General features: G+C 40.8%; 1 protein-coding gene and 2 long non-coding RNA genes across 3 annotated transcripts in view; 2 read left to right on the top strand and 1 right to left on the bottom strand.

Annotated features, from left to right (window-relative positions):
- Nucleotides 1-23090, top strand: part of LOC149978871 (uncharacterized) — a 277954-nt gene that overhangs the window by 147281 nt on the left and 107583 nt on the right. The window lies entirely within an intron of this gene.
- On the bottom strand, nt 6271-13565 carry LOC110485131 (uncharacterized). The gene is made up of 2 exons (XM_036940704.2): nt 12981-13565; nt 6271-9210 (listed from the first exon to the last, which is right to left on the bottom strand). Exons 1-2 carry the CDS (start codon nt 13327-13329, stop codon nt 8171-8173), a joined length of 1389 nt encoding a protein of 462 aa, XP_036796599.2. The 5' UTR covers nt 13330-13565; the 3' UTR covers nt 6271-8170.
- The window catches only part of LOC149978873 (uncharacterized), a 41112-nt gene continuing 36942 nt past the window's right edge, over nt 18921-23090 (top strand). Inside the window, exon 1 of the long non-coding RNA XR_016485865.1 lies at nt 18921-19494. This is a non-coding gene — a long non-coding RNA (uncharacterized LOC149978873). The remainder of the gene's footprint in view (nt 19495-23090) is intronic.

Genomic DNA, 23090 nt, shown 5'->3' with positions numbered 1-23090 from the left:
GGCTGCATCATTTTATGGGTATGCTTGTCATTGGCGTCACTAGAGGCGTAACTACAGTCCCTGGTTCTAATCCAGGCTGTATCACAACCGGCTGTGATCGGGAGTCTCATAGGGCGGCGCACAATTGGCCCAGCATCGTCCAGGCAAGGGGAGGGTTTGGCCGAACGGGACATCCTTGTCCCATCGCGCTCTAGCAACTCCTTGTGGCGGCCGGACGCATGCATGCATGCTGACTTCGGTTGCCGGCTGGACAGTGTTTCCTCCAACAAACTTCCAGGTTAAGCGAGCAGTGAGTCAAGAAGTACAGTGAGGCTAGGCAGGGTCGTGTTTCAGAGGATGCATGGCTCTCGACCTTCGCCTCTCCCCCGAGTCCGTAGGGGAGTTGCAATTGTATTTCACGAAAAAGGGGTAAAAGTACAAGAAAATAATAATAATACGCTGGTACTGAAATTAGATGTTTGTTTTTCCACAATAATAAATCCATAATTAACCCCCAGGAAGAGTAGCTGCTTCCTTGGTAGGAACTAATGGGGATCCATAATAAACCCCAGGAAGAGTAGCTGCTGCCTTGGCAGGAACTAATGGGGATCCATAATAAACCCCAGGAAGAGTAGCTGCTGCCTTGGCAGGAACTAATGGGGATCCATAATAAACCCCAGGAAGAGTAGCTGCTGCCTTGGCAGGAACTAATGGGGATCCATAATAAACCCCAGGAAGAGTAGCTGCTGCCTTGGCAGGAACTAATGGGGATCCATAATAAACCCCAGGAAGAGTAGCTGCTGCCTTGGCAGGAACTAATGGGGATCCATAATAAACCCCAGGAAGAGTAGCTGCTGCCTTGGCAGGAACTAATGGGGATCCATAATAAACCCCAGGAAGAGTAGCTGCTGCCTTGGCAGGAGCTAATGGGGATCCATAATAAACCCCAGGAAGAGCAGCTGCTGCCTTGGCAGGAACTACTCGGGATCCATAATAAACCCCAGGAAGTGTAGCTGCTGCCTTGGCAGGAACTAATGGGGATCCATAGTAAACCCCAGGAAGAGTAGCTGCTGCCTTGGCAGGAACTACTGGGGATCCATAATAAATCCCCAGGAAGTGTAGCTGCTGCCTTGGCAGGAACTACTGGGGATCCGTAAAAAACCCAAGGAAGAGTAGCTGCTGCCTTGGCAGGAACTAATGGGGATCCATAGTAAACCCCAGGAAGAGTAGCTGCTGCCTTGGCAGGAACTAATGGGGATCCATAGTAAACCCCAGGAAGAGTAGCTGCTGCCTTGGCAGGAACCAATGGGGATCCATAATAAACCCCAGGAAGAGTAGCTGCTGCCTGCTGCCTTGTATTGTGAGATTTTGAGTGAAAACCTCCTTCCATCAGCAAGGGCATTGAAGATTAAACGTGGCGGGGTCTTCCAGCATGACAATGATCCCAAACACATCGCCCAGGCAACAAAGGAGTGGCTTCATAAGAAGCATTTCAAGGTCCTGGAGTGGCCTAGCCAGTCTCCAGATCTCAACCCCATAGAAAATCTTTGGAGGGAGTTGAAAGTCCGTGTTGCCCAGCAACAGCCCCAAAACATCGCTGCTCTAGAGGACATCTGCATGCAGGAATGGGCCAAAATACCAGCAACAGTGTGTGAAAACCTGGTGAAGACTTACAGAAAACGTTTGACCTCTTTCATTGCCAACAAAGGGTATATAACAAAGTATTGAGATAAACTTTTGTTATTGACCAAATACTTATTTTCCACCATCATTTGCAAATAAATTCATTAAAAATCCTACAATGTGATTTTCTGGATTTTCTTTTCTCATTTTGTCTGTCATAGTTGAAGTGTACCTATGATGAAAATTACAGGCCTCTCTCATCTTTTTAAGTGGGAGAACTTGCACAATTGGTGGCTGACTAAATACTTTTTTGCCCCACTTTACATATGAAATGAGTATGTGAACATTATTAAAGTGACTAGTGTTCTATTCCTTAAAGTGGCCAATGATTTCAAGTCTGTGTATGTAGGCAGCAGCCTCTCTGTGTTAGCAATGGCTATTTAACAGTCTGATGGTCTTGAGATTGAAAAACAGCTTCTGTCTCTCGGTCCCAGCTTTGATGCACCTGTACTGATTTCGCCTTCTGGATGATACCCGGGGTGAACAGGCAATGGCTCGGGTAATAACAAAGAGTAGTTTATTAAAGTAGTTCATTAAAGTAATTTAGGCTTTATGACTGCTGAATACCAACTATCAATCACTTAGATCATGTATTTTCAGGTAGAGATAGATCCTTGGGACGTCCCTAGCCCGTTGAAGTTGACATTTAAAATGGTTACGATAGGGGTTTAGGGTAGGGATTGTGCCAAGGATCCCAGATAGCATTGACCATTGTGCATTGTTCTGTCTCTTTTACATAGCACGTGATGGGTTCTGACGTTTGACCTTGAAAATATGAAATATCCTTTATGTGAAATTGAATGAAACAATAATGTATGTTGATGCTAATATGGTGTACAATATTCCATGTTGTTTATATATGATAACAATAGAGTAATATATTTAATATGCCATATACTATTTTTTAACAGTTTCACAAATTAATTTTAATGAACTTAATCATTATGATTCAACATCAGTTCACCGTCTCACCTCATACTGTATTGGAGCAGCAGCAGCTGACTGCCCGGTTCAACGTCACTTCACCGTCTCACCTCATACTGTATTGGAGCAGCAGCTGACTGCCCGGTTCAACGTCAGTTCACCGTCTCACCTCATACTGTATTGGAGCAGCAGCAGCTGACTGCCCAGTTCAACATCAGTTCACCGTCTCACCTCATACTGTATTGGAGCAGCAGCAGCTGACTGCCCAGTTCAACATCATTTCACCGTCTCACCTCATACTGCATTGGAGCAGCAGCAGCTGACTGCCGGTTCAACATCAGTTCACCGTCTCACCTCATACTGTATTGGAACAGCAGCAGCTGACTTGATTGTTGATGCTAATCAGCATGTTTGAATCTGAGAGTAAATAGAGCCGACTGCAACTCTAAAAATGAAGGGTTCAACTGGAGTTGTTCTCAGATCCCTTTAAGAACCGTAGGGTTGTTGGTCAATGAAAAACAGCCCCAAAAGGTTCTTCAAAGAACTTGTTAGAAGGTGGGTTCATCGAGGAACCTCCGTTGTTGCTGGACTTTGTTAACTAACTAACTAAGAACGGTGACCTGTCCAGACAAGATGTTACAACGAACTGAATCGTTAGTGGAGGTCTTCCTCTTTATATAGCCTGCTACAGCATGTAATACTATTAACTCACAAGGGGGCATAACGTTACATGGACAATACAATCCCATTTTGGAAACGTTACATGTACAATACTGATCCCATTTTGGAAACGTTACATAGACAATACTATCCCATTTCGGAAACATTACATGTACAATACTATCCCATTTTGGAAATGTTACATGTCTGCCCCCTTGTGGAAGGAAATGAATAGCTTAGATGAAAGCTGTAGATGGGATTCAAATGCATGATGGTGTTTAATACATTATCTGGACTACCTCTTCTGTATAAATGCCCTTCAGCAAAATGTTGCGTATAGTCTTTAAAGTCAGCCTGATGAAATATTGAACAATTTGTGTACAAAGATATCTTGAAATGTGATATTAGGCCTGTATGGCAGTACTGTTACTGTATGGCAGTACTGTTACTGTATGGCAGTACTGTATTGGCTAATGCTTTCTCCAATATGTTCTTCTATTTTGCATTACATTGTATGTCGATGCCATTTATCTTTCAATATTTATTTTATATATATATTAATGCTTTTAAGACTATTCTTTGGCACATTTTCTCGTCCTTTGAAATTCGTATAGGATAGAACATGGACACAATGCAATTGGGATCAAGAAGAAGAAGGAACAGATATGTTGTAGGACAGCTGCATTTGAAGTGTACATTTAACCTGCATAGCAGTCAATACTAACTGACATATATTAGCATACAAATGTGTGCAAATTATCTTTTCAGATCTTCTTATAAATGAATCAAGTCCATGGAATGGATATAGACAAAAAGAGAATTCAAGGACCCTCAGAGGTAGAGAGGCGAGGCAGGGGTGAGGACATCGTCCTGCTATTTTGACAGTCCCTGAAGGACAATACAGAAGAGGTATTTGCTCTTATTCCTTCCCTTTCTCTAATGTATTTTGTAATAAAATTAGCAAATGTAGTAAGATCATTGCTTTACTTTACTAGGACTGGAGACCACAGCAGCGATTTTACTCTTGCCCAACCTCTTCAAAGAGGACCCAAGGTATGCCTTTGCACAAATCATATGTTTCTTCATGCTTAAATAAAACTACAGCTGAACATTTTTTATGTTCTTTGTAATTGTATGTGTATTAATCTTTCCTTACTTTTGTTGACACAGATTTCACCGCTCGGCGGAAATCCATTTCACCATGAGAGTGAAATCCCGCTGGCCTTTGATGGGGAGAACATCCTCGCCCTCGAGGACGTCCTCATGGGACTTGGGGCTCTGCTAGGGCTGAATTTTTTATTTTCTCTTAAATTTCCCCAAAATGTCAGAAAACACTTATGTTGTTAAGTTACTGTGTTCTGGGGATAAGAGAAGTTGGGTGAAGTTACCAGGGCCGGTCATAAAGATGACAAACTTCCTAACATAACTAAGTGAATATGATATACACACTAAAGCTGAAAAATCTGTATTTAGCATCAAGTCTACAATATTGTTAGTTTACCTATGATTCTTTTTTAATGTATGTTGTTTTTATTGTACATCATTTATATTGGTTTTAAATGTCATGAAAAGCACTATACAAAATAAATGTATTATTTATTATGGTCTGACATGTCTGCAGAAATGTTGCAATTTTGTAATGTGTTTTGTAAATATTAATTCACATTTGTGGTGCCACTAAAAAAACAATGAATTATTTAAATCAATATTGTTATTATTATTATTAAAATATGTTTTTATAATGGAGGGAGGAGGGGGGACAGGGAGTTTAAAAAATGAACCCCAAAAGGTTCTTTGAGGAACCATTATAAGGGGTTCTTCAAAGATCTTATCGGGGTTCCCACAGAAGGTTCTTCAAATAACTTTTAGGGGTTCCCCCACAGTTTCAATTTTAAGAACCCCTAAAGGATACTCCAGGAACCTTTACTTTTAGAGTGTATATTGATAAAAGTCACCTTGTCTGAGAGACATTTACATAGTTATACACAGCCCGATTTGGGATTACTATTTTATATCGGCCATAATTTGACGTTACCTGCTGAGTGGGCATGACCAAAGTTATTATATTTAGCTACACTTTGTAGTACATTTTTACACTATAATAAATCTTCCTGATGCCACATCGCCCGTTTTCGAAGGGAGTCGTTGGTTTTTAGGGGCAGTCGCTTTTTAGCTTTTTGTCTGAAAGTATTTTCTCAGCTGCGATACCAACTCCAGTCAGCAGATGGCGATGTGCGTCTTTAATGTGATTCTGCCACTGTGACGTGTAATCTTGTGGACGGGACGCACAAGATTAACACACACAGTTAATCACTTTTCTACCAGCCTGGCAGTTTCTAGCCGTTCCTCTCCTCCCTAGATTAGAGGGACCTTTGAAGGGGCCTCTTTCCTGTTGTCCTTTCTTGTCTCAACTCTCACATTACCTCATAGTGACACAATGGTCTAGTCACACACATTATGGAATTATGACTATCACATTTCATACAATTATATGATTTCAGGGTGGAGTCCTTAGTCATTACTTTAAACATATAAATGTGTGTTATAATATGACTGTTTGTATTTTTGACTTCAGAGCTCTCTGAATAAAGAATTAACATTTTGCAGTATCTGAGACTTTGCCTAATTCTTATTTTGAATCCGGGATTTACAACCTCGGGTGAATTGGTCAAAGCTATAAAATAGTTCGGTTAGAACATCGGGAGAAAATTCTCATGACAAGAGCCTACGAGGCTTTTCTAAAAACTCCACTTGTTTCGCTCACCTTTCTTTTTTTTTAAACTACGCTTGAGATGTGGTATCCACTCTGCTCGCTGCCTCTCAGATCAAAGGTGGGTCCATTTGCTCCGTTCCCGAAGTGTCTCTCTGGGACACCAAATTAGAGGGATCCCTCGTTGATAATTTACCATCAGGAGTCATTTACCAGGTCGTGAGTCACCAAGTGAAGATTCACATCCCCATCGCGAAATGTGGTTGTTCATTTCTTTAAAATCAATTGAGACAAACTTATCACACAAGTCAGAGTTATTCTTAAACTAAATCTTTATTCACTTAATATGGGAGCAGGGCAATACAACGCACACGTATAAAGTGAATCAATTGAGTGCTCTGCGATAATGATGGCTGGTTGACGAATCACCCCCAGATGAAAGTACAAAGGTCTTTTATAGCCAAGAAACACCCCTCTCAACCTACATGAACAACAGATGTATAGAACGGGTCACAAGGTTAAGATTTGTATGAAAGAGTTATAATTCTCAGCAGACAGTATCTGCTATAAAAACAGTAGTCTTTGTGTAGAGACCAGGGGTCTGGCCCTGGGGTCATCTCTCCCTGGTACCATATAGAATATTAACTCATGCTCTGGAATGTGGTCTCTTTAGGATTTATCACCCAAAATACATTGTAAATCTCCTGTCAGTGTTTTCTCCCAGAGGCCCATCCTCAGTAGAACACAGACACAATAGTTATAAGAACCCTCTATTCTGTTGCATAAAACAACCATTTGATGCAATAAAAGTATTATAACATAATCTTGCAATTTTTGCTATCAGTGTCCACTGAAAGTTGACTAGTAATAACAACTGGGACATAAAAGTCCCCCACCACGAGACCCATTAAATCTGCCCAAGAAGAGGCAAACAAAAGAACTGGTGTAACACATACTGACTAACGAGGTGACACCAATCAGTGCGCCCTACGTGCTAACAAGCTATACGTGCTAATGAGCGAAATGTGCTAACGCGCTAAAGTCCAAACTCAAAACATAAATGGAAAAACCAAAGCCAGTAACACATTCCCCTTAAGACAATAACAAATATATCCTACATTTTTGATGGAAAGGTTTGCACACCACCAACACTTCCATTTCACATTATAATCAACTACAATGCTTCACATTCTACAATATTAACATGGTGTCTACTGGCTGTCAACAATTAAAAACAATCAAATGTATTTCTAAATAATAATATACTATAGTATTATTTCTGACCTTTTTCTTTCTATAGAATCCTAAAGCTAATTTTGAAAAAAAAACTCCACTGTCTTCTAGAACTCTCCTCTTCCTAAAACTCACTAGCTTCTAGAACTCTCGTCCCCTTGGAACGAGCTCAAACAAAAATCATCTCCAATACGGAAAAACTTGTAGTCAAAATCAATTGTGATCGACTACACCCCCCTGAAGACAATCAACAACCAAGTTGTCCTTACCACGGACATATCTGATTTCAAGAGGAAACTCCTGCAATATCCGTAGTAACTTTCCACCTCACCGTGGAGCTTCTCTCTCTTTTCAGGGTTCACTAGATAGGCATGTTGTTGGATCTGGGCCCAGTCCCCAATGTCATGCTCTAGTACATTTGGGTTGGCACATCTGAGAATGATATTATAAAAGCAGGATAACAATGTCAATATAATTGTACTCAAAAATTGTCAGTTGGTGTATAAATAATTATGATTACTAAATGTAAATATGAACACCAAATGTTCACCCCTTTGTTAATATGTATTGGCAATAATTCACTTAGTGGTGATGCATGGAATAATAAAACATGTATATTTTGTCAGGCTGGATGTTTGAAATATGAGGTGATTTGAGTCATGCTTCTTCAGTAGTGGAATAAAGACCATTAGCATTTAAATGTTGTCAAGAAATACTGGAGTGATGTAGGATTGTTAATAAAATTGACTATAGACCAATTTATTATACTGTGTCCATGTGTATAGGCTGCAAGTAGGTTGAAATTAAGTTGTTTTCAAGTCATTGAAAAAACAACATTTTACTAGGTGGGATTCATTCATTCACCATTCACATATTGATTACAGCTATTAGATTTTTCTCCTGTGTGTGTTCTCTGGTGCAGCTTCAAAGTGTTTGATGTTGAAAGGCTTTTCCCACAATCTGAACAGTGGTGAAGCTTCTCTACTGTGTGTGTGTTCTCTCATGCACTATTAGGCTGCTTGACTGAGTAAAACTCTTCCCACATTGATTACAGCTATAAGGTTTCTCTCCTGTGTGTGTTCTCTGGTGTACAATCAGATTGCCAGATGTAACAAAACATTTCCCACATTGATCACAGCTAAAAGGTTTCTCTCCAGTGTGTGTTCTCTGGTGCACTATCAGGCAGCTTGACAAAGTAAAACTCTTCCCACATTGATCACAGCCATAAGGTTTCTCCCCAGTGTGTATTCTCTGGTGTGATTTCAGGTTGCTTTGCTGAGAAAAACGCTTTCCACATTGAGCACAGCCATAAGGTTTCTCTCCTGTGTGTATTCTCTGATGTGATTTTAGGTTGCTTTGCTGAGTAAAACTATTCCCACAGTGATCGCAGCCAAAAGGTTTCTCTCCTGTGTGAATTCTTTGATGCATTTTAAGGTCTACTGAAGAGTTGAATCTCTTCCCACATTCAGAGCAGCAGTGAGATTTCCCTCCAGTGTGTATTCTCAGGTGAACTTTTAGTGAATCTGATCTTGAGAAACATTTCCCGCAGTCAGAGCAGCAGTAAGGTTTCTCTCCAGTGTGATTTCTCAGATGTATAATAAGTTCTGATGAAGATTTGCAACATTTCCCACAATCAGAGCAACAGTGAGATTTATCACCTGTGTGAATTCTCTGGTGCAGTTTTAGTGAATCTGATCTTGAGAAACATTTCCCACAGTCAGAGCAGCAGTAAGGTTTTTCTCCTGTGTGATTTCTCAGATGTATTTTAAGTTCTGATGAAGATTTGCAACATTTCCCACAATCAGAGCAGCAGTGAGATTTATCACCTGTGTGAATTCTCTGGTGTAGTTTAAGTGAATCGGATCTTGAGTAACTCTTCCCACAGTCAGAGCAGCAGTGAGATTTCTTCCCTGTGGATCTTTGCAGGTGTTTCTTGAGATGTTTTGATGTGGAGAGACTCTGCTCTGCATCGTGATGTTGTTGAGGCTCCCCAGAGGATCCACAATAGTCCCGTCTCTCTCCTGTGTGAACAACAAAGTCAGACAGATGGTTAAAGGCCTACAGCAACAGAAATCCACTGAGGTAAAAAGTGATGCCCAGAGCGTACCCATGAAGTTGTACAACAATAGATGTCTGTTAAATTATTTGACAATTGTCTGAAGACAGGCAAGTGAGCAACAATATATTTGTCATATAGTCATATTTTGTATCCCTTTACATTAGTAGTAAAATCGATGATTGTAGGCTAGAAAAAAGTTAAAGTTGTTGAAATCCTAAGTGGTGTGCCAGATGACTTTTGGTCCCCAATATATGCCCCTTTCTGTGTTTGATCAAATTGGCACACGAGGGCGATGCCCACACAATTTGTTTGCAGAAACTCCTCCATGCTAATGAGGAAACCAATAGCTATGGATGTAGTATATCTGCCTCGTTATACCAATACCATAGAAATACGGTAGGACCCATAACTTCACCTAACAACAACATAGACCATGACTATATAGCATTTAATATTTCAGGTAAAACATGGAAACTAAAATGTCTTTGTCATGACATTTCATAATCTGATCACCAGATAATGTTGTGAATAATCCCACAACTCTGTAATGTGTTGTCATTCTAAATGTCCTGAATAAAGGAAAATAGCTCTGTGTGTTGTACAATAGCCTATCCATCAAGGAACAGTTCTCTACACATTATGAGCTAAATATCTGTGTCCAAACAGTCTAACGAGACCCTACTGTAAATCAAGCAGACAATAACACATTATAAACATCAATTTGTTAGGGATGTTGGATCCAACATAGATCACGGCATTACTGTCTTTACCGACGTAATGAATGAAGAAGCACTTTGGTTGTTGTTACATGTTGTGATGTTTGTCATTTGACTGTCATTCAGAAAATGATTTCCTGGATCAGCTGATCAATTTCAGATTTCCCCTTTAACACCACACACACATCAGTCAAACACCTGCCTCTGTTTTTAACATAGTAACGGTACCTACAGTTGAAGTCGGAAGTTTACATACACTTTAGCTAACTACATTTAAACTCAGTTATTCACAATTCCTGACATTCAGCTTTATTTTTTTCATCACATTCCCAGTGAGTCAGAAAATTACATACACTCAATTAGTATTTGGTAGCATTGCCTTTAAATTGTTTAACTTGGATCAAACGTTTCCGGTAGCCTTCCACAGGCTTCCCACAATAAAAGTTGGGTGAATTTAGTCCCATTCCTCCTGACAGAGCTGGTGTAACTGAGTCATGTTTGTAGGCCTCCTTGCTTTCAGTTCTGCCCACAAAATTTCTATAGGATTGAGGTCGGGTCTTTGTGATGGCAACTCCAATACCTTGACTTTGTTGTTCTTAAGCCATTTTGCCAAAACTTTGGAAGTATGCTTGGGGCCAGCTGACATCAGCTATTTAGCCAACTAGCTATGGTCAGCGAGCTGGAGCACTAACTACCGGAGACCAGTTAGAACCCAACTAAAACATGACTGCAGATCAAAGGAGCAGATACATACAGAATGATGGCAGGGGAAATCCCCAACATCCAAAATAGATAGATTCCAGATGTCAGTCAGCTAGCGCGCTAGCAGTAAGCCAAGGTGGAAAAACATACAAAACTCCCGTAGTCTACTTCACAGAGAAAATGCTGAAAAGTAGTGATGGGGAACAACTTCCTGAAGCATTGACGCTTTCCAACCAATAGTGTCAAAAATTGTTTTATTACTCAAAGCTTTAAGAATTCCAGAATTTATAACAGCCAAATTATACAATTATTATAGATGACGTGCCACACCGTAGCGCGTAGCAGCATAGCTTTTATGCCTTCTACTAAACCACTGGCCATGTTCGAGAGCGTCAAAGTCCATGCTGCATTTTGGGTAAATGGTAACTGGCTGACTGATTTATAAATAATAATGAGTAGTTATTTATGATGCAAGGTGATTTGTAGATCAGTTAGTCTGCAGTTGCCTGCACTGTTCTGTTCTGAAATGAAGCTTCAGAAATCATTGATCACATGCTGCTGATAAAGTGTTACAGGCATCGGCACACTGCTTTGAAGTATACTGCTTAGCAATTTTGCCGCATGCCTCGTAGCTGTCGGTATCAAATGTAACATCCCTACCGAAAAGGTTTTAAAAAGAAAGGAGCAAACCGGTATGATTTTCTCTTTTGTTTTGAGCCCACAGCAAGAAGGCGCCCGAGCCTACCGTGCTAATGAGTTCCCTCTAGATAACACAACCGTCGAGTAAGTTATCCGATTTCATTTCATATTTACGGTGTTGCTGTTATTAGTCAGCTAGCGGGCTGGTTAAGTTAGCATTAGCCTAGCTAGCTAACATCTCCGACCATGAGGTCACTAAGCTTGCTTCAGAGTTTAAGTAACAGACACATCTCAACATCAACAGTTCAGAGGACCATCAGGCCTTCATGGTTGATATTGCTGCAAAGAAACCACTTCCAAAGGACACCAATAATAAGAAGAGACTTGCTTGGGCCAAGAAACACGAACAATGGACATTAGACCAGTGGAAATCTGTCCTTTGGTCTGATGACCTGGCCTCCACAATCACCCGACCTCAACCCAATTGAAATGGTTTGCGGTGAGTTGGACCGCAGAGTGAAGGAAAAGAAGCCAACAAGTGCTTAGCATATGTAGTAACTCCTTCAAGACTATTGAAAAAGCATTCCAGGTGAAGCTGGTTGAGAGAATGCAAAGAGAATGCAAAGCTGGCACCATTGAAGAATCTCAAATATAAAATATATTTTGATTTGCTAAACACTTTTTTGGTTACTACATGATTTCATATGTGTTATTTCAATGTTTTGATGTCTTCTCTACTATTCTACATTGTAGAAAATAGTAAAAAATAAACTAAAACCCTTGAATGAGTAGGTGTCCTAACTTGACTGGTACTGTATGTACTACATTTTGACTGGTACCATTATTTTCTCATGCAATCACAGTAGGTTGTATCCAATTGGTTTTATCTCTCTAGATCATGCCAGTAGGTTACAGTAGGTTGTATCTCTCTAGGTCATGCCAGTAAGTTACAGTAGGTTGTAACCAAGTGAGAACAATTGTCAACGCATTGTGGAAAGTGGCGAATTTGGTCAACAACAAAATGAATGGCTTATTTGCTACGTGAGGTTTACTTGATCTAACAGAAGTTTCGTAATTCTTAAGTTGTTATGTAGACACGTGATATACCGACAACTTTGATAAAAACACTATAGGAGTTGTCTCCAGATCGCGATGCATATTCATGCTAGTAGCTTAGCATCTCTCTCCATTGAATACAGGTGGTTGAGGACAACAACCCTCATAGAATATAAACAATATATTACAATAATAAGATGAATCCACCAATCCAAAGAAAGGATAGGTGGGAGCTAGACAACCCGCAGTGCCGCTTTGTGGACAACGACTCCCCTCGTTAGGACGGAGAGACATCTTGTCAGTATATCCATAATATTTGGTGTAGCCAACCCAACTCTCGCATGGCACTATTGGGGGGCACGGTGCGTAGTAAATCATCACTACATGAAAATCACAACATGCCGTGCACCCCAGTCTGCTGTCAGCAGATAGACCCTTCTCAAATATATATGTTAAGTCACTTTTTGGAAACGGAACGGAGAAAACAAGGGGTAGCTTGTTCTCTACGTCGTCTGATTCTAGACATATCAGTCATCATCCTAGGGCCCTCCGTTGAAGAGGTATTGATGAGCCAACTTCGAATATCCAAAGTTAAAAACAAATTTAAGGCGGTACTTACTGGTTTTAATCAGATCTCCTATCTCCACCCCTTCATCTTCATCTTTCAATGTGACAGTAATCTCCCCTTCCTTCTTCACTCCAAAAACTGCATCCTCGTCTTTCTCTTCCTCCTCTTCTTTTACTGTAACATCCTCCTCTTTCACTCTGAACGCGTCTTCCTCTTTCTCTGTAACAGCATCACCCTCTACTTCTTGTTTAACTGTGACATCCTCTTCTTCCTTCTCCTCTTTCACGACAATGTTCAGCCCCAGAGCTTCTTTCTCCGTCCAGCAGATCTCCTCTTCTTTAACAGGAGGAGAGTAGTTTAGGGAGCTCATGTTCGGGGATGTTAGGTAGCTAGCTATCATTAGCGACTAGGCTAGTGCTAACTTAACCAGCCAGCTACTATAGCTGACTAATACAAAATAACGTAATATTAAATTAATATTAAATTAAATAGGTTAACAACAGAAGTGTGTCTAAAACACAGTACCTAATATACACCGAAAGCGTATAAATAGCTTGAATCTTTCGGCTATGTTGGCTAGCAAGCTACCGAGGTGGTTGACGAGCTGTTTCTGAAGAACCGTCCACTAGATTATACAGCAGGCAGCATCGCCTGAAAGAAGCACATCGCCGTCTGCTGACTGGAGAGGAAACGCAGTTGAGGATCATATTTTATTTTCAGACAAAGATGATTTTAAATGGATTGAATTATATAATACTATTATATTGACACATGCAAAGACAAGAACGTGTTGATTGATTAGTGCGAATAAACAAATGTTTACTACAGCACATTTAAGGCAGTTTCATTAAGTCATACTAAATCTAAATAAGTAGGTAGCTACTGTAGGTCTCATACATGGTGTAACAATACATCATGTAGATGTATATAATGAACAGACTAGGTCTATACTGCTCCTACATTTTTGTATTATTTTTAAACATTTATTTCACCTTTATTTAACCAGGTAGGCAGTTTAGAACAAGTTCTCATTTACAACTGCAACCTGGCCAAGATAAAGAAAAGCAGTGCGACAAAAACAACAACAGAGTTACACATGGAATAAACAAACGTACAGTCAACAACACAATAGAAGATCGAGATCATTTTTTTGTTTAGGAATATTGTGAAACACGATCATTCCACTATTAATGCAGATATTATGGACATTTTATTTAAAACATTTAATTAAATTATAATTGTAGCTCCTTTAATTTAGACCCAAAATGTATTTGCTTTGTGTGCCATTGCCCGGCTATTAAAAGGGACAGGTGACTATTTGAGTCACAGCCTCAGGAATGTTTGGTCACGTGGAATCAAGTGGTCACTAGATGTCTACGGTGCCAAAGAGATTGATAGTTGGGGGTGTTGGGAGTGTGTTGATATAACGGTAATAATGTCAAAATTCCACTTTTAACAAACATCAGAATTGGTTAAAAAAAGGTTATGCCCGGGTGGCACAGCATCGCAGTGTTAGAGGTGTCACTATAGACCCGAGTGGTGCAGCAGTCTAAGGTACTGCATCGCAGTGCTAGAGGCGTCACTAGAGACCCGGGTTCGAGAAAAAACGGGGGTCATTTTTGTTTGTAAATATATAAAAAAGGTTATTAAAAAAAGGTTGCATCACAACGTGGTAATAAACAGCGGGCAAAGTGACCGTGTCAGAACAAAATTAACTCAAACGTTTTTCCATTTGAACACTTGATGTAATTAAGTAATTATTATTTTCGGATATAAAGACGACGCTGTATCAACAAAAAACGGATTGGAACTTTCAAAACATCTGGGAAGAAAATTACAGACGGAGGCGCACCAACTTCCAACTTTGTTCGACATTTGAAGCTGCACAAAGAACGGTAAGTCGTGGCTAATATAGCCGACAGCTATATAATGAATTGTTTTGCTAGTATAGCATGTAGGCTAATGTAACATTAAATCAATGAGACTCCACACAGCCAGTCAGTGCGGGAACGTGAACATTACACCCAAGATTGAGCTACAATTGTGGTAGCCTGGGCGATTGTGTACAAGCCTACATCGCCTGATTGCGCCCCATAGCTTGTCTTGACTTGGGACTTGAGTGCTAAGACTTGAGACTTACTTGTGACTTGTAAAACAATTACTTGGTCCCACCTCTGGAATATACTGTATCCTATTCTACTGTATCTTAGTCTATGTATTACTCAACTCATATGTCTACTGTATTTTATCCAATTCTACCTTATCTTAGTCTATGCCCCTCTGACATCACTCATCCAAATATTTATAAATTCTTAATTCCATTCCTTTAGATTTTGTGTATTGTTAGATATTACTTGTTAGATATTACTGGACTGTTGGAGCTAGACCCACAATAACATCTGCTAAACAAGTGTATGTAACAAATAAAATGTGATTTGATGTATATAGGTCTGGTGTTGATCATTCTACACTCTGTGTTCTCTTACCCAGGTCTGGTGTTGGAGATCATTCTACACTCGGTGTTCTACTACCCAGGTCTGGTGATGCAGGCCATTCTACACTTTGTGGATCTCCTGCATGTATTTTCTGATGTTTAATCAGACCATTTGAATGAGAGTATCTCTTGTCACATTGATCACAGCTATAAGGCTTCTCTCCTGTGTGGCTAAGCTCAAGTTGGGTACTGAGGTACCGTAGTAACCTCTTAGCTGAAAGTCGAAGGGCGGAGGGCGGTAAAAAAAGTTTTGGGGGGGCTAACGGTTCTCAGACGTTTTTGCTTTTCTTTTCAGTTTTACCTTTTTTGGAAGAGAGCGGGAAAGCAGATGGCGCAAAATTCCCAAAATGGGTCAGTTGTCTAGGCAGCTGTAGCCTGTTCTTTTTGTATCACTACGGGGTGCTCCTGCAGGTGAAGTCACCAGTCTGCCTCTTCGGATAGGTGGTACTGGAAATTAGATCGGGATGTGCTGGATGAGCTTTCATTGAATCATTTACTGGTTTGTTTCGGGGGATTGAAGGCCTCCGGTCCATGTGTGAGGGGGTGGTAGAGTGGTGGGATTTAGTTAAGGTAAGAGATTAGAGTCTTTATTATAGGATATTGTAGGAGGAGAAAAAGGGAGCAAAGGAGGTAGGTGGATCATATCCAAAGGATGCTCGAACTCGAGTAGGAGGCAGGCAACCTCGGCGGGTCGGTCGACTGGGAGAGATCCACAGCCCTGAAGGCGCAACTCAGGGAGCTGTAGGAGCGGAAGGCTCGAGCTTTCCTGGAGCGTGCACATAGTGGGTTTTTAGAACACAACAAGACTTGTTGCGTTAAGTTGACGCAGTACGCAGATGACATGTCCTTTCTGCTTTGCAAGGACTCGTGTCTGACAAGGTCTCTTGCCATTTTTGAGGATTTCACCCGAGTGTCGGGAGCTGTGCTTAACTTCACAGAAGACTTGGTTTTTGGGACGATGACGTGGTAGGACGGATGTGCCCGGGGGGTTCTCTCTCTGTAATGGGGCCCTGAGGATTCTGAGACCATTGCTCAGCCAGTAATACACCCGTCTGGTTACTTCCTGTGGCTGTTCTTCTCATATCAGGTGAGAAGCGTAATGGTGTGGTCTAACACGGGTCCTCGGATGGAGTAGCTGCCGTGGCACTTTGGTCATGCGGCCAAGTGGCTGTGTGCTCACCCTGAGGTTGAAGTTGCCCGAGTAGGTTTAGACCACAGACACTTTACGAGGAGGTCAGACAGGGAGGGTGTACGGCGCCTGTAGTGGGCATCTCGGCAGTGGTCTGGGAGGGAGTGCAGGCGCGCGGTCTGGACAACAGGCTCAGGGACCTGAATTGGTTGAGCCGTCTACAAGTGCTTGCCAGTACGTTCCATCATGTACAGGCATAGCTTGGCTCGATCCCCCACCTGTCCAAGACCATCTTGTGGCGTGGAGGAGACACCTTTTGGGACTGTGCCTTTGCCGGAGTAGTATGGGCATGGCTGTTGTTACGTGGGTGAAAGGGAATTTTGTTTGAACTTGTGCTAGGGTAGAGAGAGGTGTAGGGAGAGTGAGGGGGACGGTCAGGGACAGGTTTCTGCTCTGGCTTCTCATAAGCCTCTTTAAACAGGGGCTGTGGGAAGCCAGGCGGGACATGGTAAAGACAGGGAGAGATTGGGAGTGGAGGGGATAGTGAAGAGAATGGAAGTACGAGAATGGAGGTACGAGTAAAACATGAAATATTGTTTCCTGATTGTAAAAAAAAATCCCCACTCCTCAATCAACTAGTCTCTAACCAGAATAACATGAGTTGTGACCTTCAGACTGTTAGACTGTCAGTCCATAAGCATATTCAGCTACTTAGATGTCATGTATTATCATGTTATGCTCACTATAAGAAATCCTGAACGTATTGAAATGCCTGGATGGGATGTGTTAATTGATAACCCATCAATTATACCTGTTAGTTCGTAACCCATCATTTATACCTGTTAATTCATAACCCATCATTTATACCTGTTAATTCATAACCCATCATTTATACCTGTTAATTCACAACCCATCATTTATACCTGTTAGTTCACAACCCATCATTTATACCTGTTAGTTCACAACCCATCATTTATACCTGTTAGTTCACAACCCATCATTTATACCTGTTAATTCATAACCCATCATTTATACCTGTTAATTCATAACCCATCATTTATACCTGTTAATTCACAACCCATCATTTATACCTGTTAGTTCACAACCCATCATTTATACCTGTTAGTTCACAACCCATAATTTATACCTGTTAGTCCATAACCCATTATTTATACCTGTTAGTTCATAACCCGTCATTTATACCTGTTAGTTCATAACCCGTCATTTATACCTGTTGATTCATAATCCATCATTTATACCTGTTCACAACCCATCATTTATACCTGTTAGTCCATAACCCATAATTTATACCTGTTAGTTCATAACCCATCATTTATACCTGTTAGTTCATAACCCATCATTTATACCTGTTAGTCCATAACCCATCATTTATACCTGTTAGTTCATAACCCATCATTTATACCTGTTAGTTCATAACCCATCATTTATACCTGTTAGTTCATAACCCATCATTTATACCTGTTGATTCATAACCCATCATTTATACCTGTTAATTCACAACCGGCTGGCACGCTCTCTGACTTTACTCGGCAGGAACTAATAAACCCCAGGAAGAGTAGCTGCTGCCTTGGCAGGAACACAGTCATGTGATGCCTGGTATAGAAAAGTCCAATCTTAGGAGAGTACATGGGAGTGGCACTATATCTGCAGGTGGCAATCTGGTCAAACCCACTGATACATGTGTCCCTCCACCCTCTGGTGGGATGGATCATGTCTACAGAGAAACCTAGATTCAAATACTTAGATTTGTGTGTTTTGGGTAAATGTTGTGAAATTGTTAGATATTACTTGTTAGATATTACTGCCCTGTCGGAGCTAGAAACGCAAGCATTTCACAACACCTGCAATAATATCTGCTAAACACGTGTATGTGACCAATAAAATGTGATCTTGATTTGAAATAAACGTCCTATTTGTCAAAGGTGCTTTTGGATGGAGTCAAAATGACTCCAAAGGATTTGAAATAGTTAAAAGTCCATATTGATACAGAAACACTAAACCATGAATTAGATTTATTAGGAACAAGTTGATTGACAAAGTCATGAAAAATTTGGAAGAATTGAATAAACCACATTTGGCCTATGATAAAATATATGCCTCTGGGGTCAAAATGATCCATGTTAGAAGTATGGTTCAATGCAAATATGTAGTGGGTGTAAAGTTTGTTTTAAATTCTCTCTCATTAAAAACGAACCAATCAACACATGCTTCTCTTTGAACGACTTAATATAATATTAAACTTTTATGAAATAAATGAAAAATAAACGTTTGGTTCAACTGCGTTGCCCCCTCCAGTCCAGATGGCAGATGTGCGTCTTTTAGGTTCAGGCGACGCTGCCAGTGTGACGTATAATCTAGTGGACGGGACGCTCCTTCAACAACAACAGCTAGTCAGACACCTCGGTAGCTTTCTAGCAAACACAGCTACAACATTCACGCTCTTTACACTGTTTTGGTGTATATTAAACACACTTATGTCGTATGTACTTGTTGACCCATTTAATTATATATTTACCTTCTTTGCCAGCTAGCTGGTTTGCTAAGTTAGCTTAGGACCAGGCCAGTCGCTAATGCTGACTAGCTAACATCCCCGACCATGAGTTCACTAAGCTAATCTCCTGCTGATAAAGAAGAGGCGGTCTGCTGAACGGAGAAAGAAGCTCTCGTCAAAGAGGAGGAAGAGAAATATGTTACAATACAAAAACAAGTTCAGGCTGTTACAGTGAAAGAAGAAGAGAAAGACGCGTTCAGAGTGAAAGAGGAGGATGTTACAGTAGAACAAGAGGAAGCAGAGAAAGAGGAGGATACAGTTTTTAGAGTGAAAGAGGAGAATGCAGTTTTTGGAGTGAAAGAGGAGGAGAAGATGACTGTCACATTGGAAGAGGAGGAGGAAGAGGAGGTTCGAGATCTGTTTGACAGCAGTAAGTACCGTCTCTGCAGTCGTTGAACCAATATGCAGTAAAGGGGTTCTACACTTTAATGTTGTTCTGTAGGAATGGCTGAAGCTACACTGTAACGCATTGAACATCAAGAGTGGACCATCAACAAAACGTTACCAATTGATCAGATCCATCCAATGACAATGCCTGAAATACTGTAGTCCTCAATATCTCCTATTAGATTGTCCCAATACTCTTAAAGGGGCAATCAGCAGTTGTTACATCCATTTTGGGACTTATACATTAATGATATGTACCCATCTGTTCCTTGAAGATTTCACTTATAAATGCCCCATGAGCTTAGTTCAACTGTCGTACCCCATTAGAACCCAAAATATAAGCTTTTTGTTTTACTCCAATGTTTGTCAGCCGCTCTTTCTGTCAATGACAGGCTCTGTGAGGTAACGCTCAAACTCAATTTCAAAACTGCGCTGGACTTCAGCCCTGCTCTCTTTGCTTCCAAGGATTCTAGCATAGAGGCTATCCACCAGACTGGGTGGCTGATCTACCTGGACTCTTCGCCTTTTTGCACCTGGATCTGGGTCCTCCTCTTCACTTGTCCCTTCCCGCTGTGGCTCTTGGATTTGGTTTCCTTAGTAGGTCAGACTCCTCCTTCAGCCACTCTTGCTTTCTCTAGTGCTGTCCCTGAGCTGAAGGCATAGCTCTTGTAACGTGGATCCAGGACAATTGCCAGCACCAGGCCCTTTGTCTCCTCGGAATTGGAGAACCTCCTTGTCAGACTGTCCAACATGGTGTTCCGTAAAGTTTTGATGCCTTGAGTAGAAGAACCCTCCTGCTGCAGCATCAGCTTCAGCACCGTCACACTGGGGATGCTTCATGCTGCTGTAGAGTTGGAGTGGCTCATCTCCAGTGTCACCTCCTCCATAGGTGCCAGAGTCTCAATTAGGTTAGAGACAATGTCCCACTGTGCAGCAGACAAACTGCTGATGTGTCCGTATTCACCTGCATACACATTCAGTGCATGCCTCTGTTCAAACATCCTCTGCAACATGTGTAGTGTTGAGTTCCAGCGAGTTTGAACTGCTTGGATGATGTTGTGTTTGGGGAGGCCAAGCTCTTCCTGAATGGCCCTCAGCCTCTGTTTGGCCAGTACAGAGTGGTCAAAGTGAGTTGCACAGCTCTTCAACATGGCAATAATGTCTAGCACAGCTCTCTGACTGGATAGGCCATCATTGATTACAAGCTGTAGGGTGTGTGCTCTGTAGCTGAAGTCTGGAAGCTCTGCCAGTCTCATACCTTTCACCATGTTTGCCCCACTGTCCCTGAGGACTAGCACTACACGTTCTGTGTGGATTTCCCAGTATTCCAACATGGTCAAAAACATCTCTCTGATGTAGTTTCCTGTGTGTGATCCAGTCATAGTCTTGACATTCAGCACAACCTGCTTTCTTGTCCAGACATTATCAATAAAATGTCCAGTAAGGTTCATCAGGGACTCTGTAGTGCCTGACCAGCAGTCAGTTGTGAATGCCACGTGTGGAGCGTTCACTAGTGCCACCAGATTCTTCACTTTTATCACAACTCTTTCACGTGTTTTATCTAGCATTCATCTTTGATCCTGTTCAGCAAGAGTAATCAGCCGCTGAAAGCCAACATCAGACACCACTGTGAATGGCTGGTTGTCAGTGGCAATCAGCTCAATAATTGCTACATCCATCTTTTTGGCCCTTGGGTCTTTGTCCTGCCATTTTGCTTGTTTATTAAAAAGTTGTAAGATTGTAGCATGCGGTGTCTGTGACGTGTCTGTATCACTTTTTCCTTGTGAAGAATTTGCATTTGCTTTTTTCATCATTGCTTCCTTATGGGCTTCTGGGTGGGTGTTCTTAAGGTGATTCCACAGGTTGATGGTATTTTTTTATTTAACCGTTGCTGACCCCATGCTTACATCTTTATCACAAATAAGACACCTTGCTTTCCCTGGTGCCAATTCCATGTAATAGTCCCACACTGGTGCTCTGCTTTTCTCTGCCATCTGTAAAACACACACACACACACACACACACACACACACACACACAGCTCTGAAGTGACAATGATACTGAAGAGTCTGCTTTGGAGACAAATACTCTCAACTGTTTGAATAATAAAAATAGAGTTTAAGTTACCTGTGATGAATGTTGAAAACAAAAACTGTAATTTATATATGCAGGAAATCCTATTTTAATAATGGGCATGGTAAGAATTGACTACCAAAGTGTGAGTCATAATCCTCATGACACCTTCTAGCAAAATCTGAAAAGCGGTTCCTTCATTCATTTATTCTATAGGATATTTTTAGATTCACTCAAAATAAGGTCTGTGTTTCGTGTAGGCTTACACCACCTTGCCAATTTTATAACTGTGTAGATATCCATAGGACAAGGTAACTCTGATCAATATAAGCGAAGATAAAAACAATTGTAGAGTGGATTTCTGATAATATGTTGACAAATGTTACCTTATCCTAGTGAGATTTACATGGGTATCAAAACGCTGAGGCGGTTTAAGCCTGAACGAAACACAGAACTTATTTAAAGTAGATCAAGACATTCTCTATGGAAGACATGAACGGTAAAATAAGAAGGAACCCCTTTCAAGTTCAGCCACATGTTATTATAGGAATTATGACGCGTCGACTATTTCTCTCTAAACCATATACCTTTGACCATTACGAACCTGCTGCTGCCTACCACCGCCCAGTCAGACTGCTATATCAAATCATAGACTTAACTATAATATAATAAATACACAAATACGAGCCTTAAGTCATTATGGTCAAATCCGGAAACTATAATTTCGAAAACAAAACGTTTATTCTATCAGGGAAATACAGAACCGTTCCGTATTTTATCTAACGGGTGGCATCCATAAGTCTAAATATTGTTGTTACATTGTAAAACCTTCAATGTTATGTCATAACTATGTAAAATTCTGGCAAATTAGTTTGCAACGAGCCAGGCGGCCCAAACTGTTGCATATACCCTGACTCTGTGTGCGATGAACGCAAGAGAAGTGACACAATTTTCCTAGTTAATATTGCCTGCTAACATGAATTTCTTTTAACTAAATATGCAGGTTAAAAAATAAATACTTCTGTTTATTGATTTTAAGAAAGGCATTGATGTTTATGATTAGGTACATTCGTGCAACGATTGTGCTTTTTTTGACAAATGCGCTTTTGTTAAATCATCCCCCGTTTGGCGACGTTGGCTGTTTCTTTATGAAGAAATAGTCTTCACACAGTTGGCAACGAGCCAGGCAGCCCAAACTGCTGCATATACCCTGTCGTGTCTTTACTATCATTAAATGAAGACTTCTCTATAATTAGTATTACGCGATTAAACTGATTAATCATGTAACTGTAATTAACTAGGAAGTCGGGGCACCAAGGAAAATATTCAGATTACAAAGTTATAATTTCCTAATAAAACTTTCAAATATTTTATATCTGATCAATTAGTCTTCGAATTAATGAATTATTTACTTTACCTCATGTTAGTCTTATTACAAACATCGTAAATTGTTGGTTATCTGCACGAACCCAGTCTTCACTATGAGTCATCCATACATCAATTGTC

The sequence above is a fragment of the Oncorhynchus mykiss genome, chromosome 13, assembly GCF_057628025.1.
Source record: "Oncorhynchus mykiss isolate SJ-2025 chromosome 13, ASM5762802v1, whole genome shotgun sequence".
NCBI lineage: Eukaryota > Metazoa > Chordata > Actinopteri > Salmoniformes > Salmonidae > Oncorhynchus > Oncorhynchus mykiss.
The sequence above is the reverse complement of the archived record's forward strand: the minus strand, read 5'-3'. Positions and strand labels throughout refer to the sequence as shown.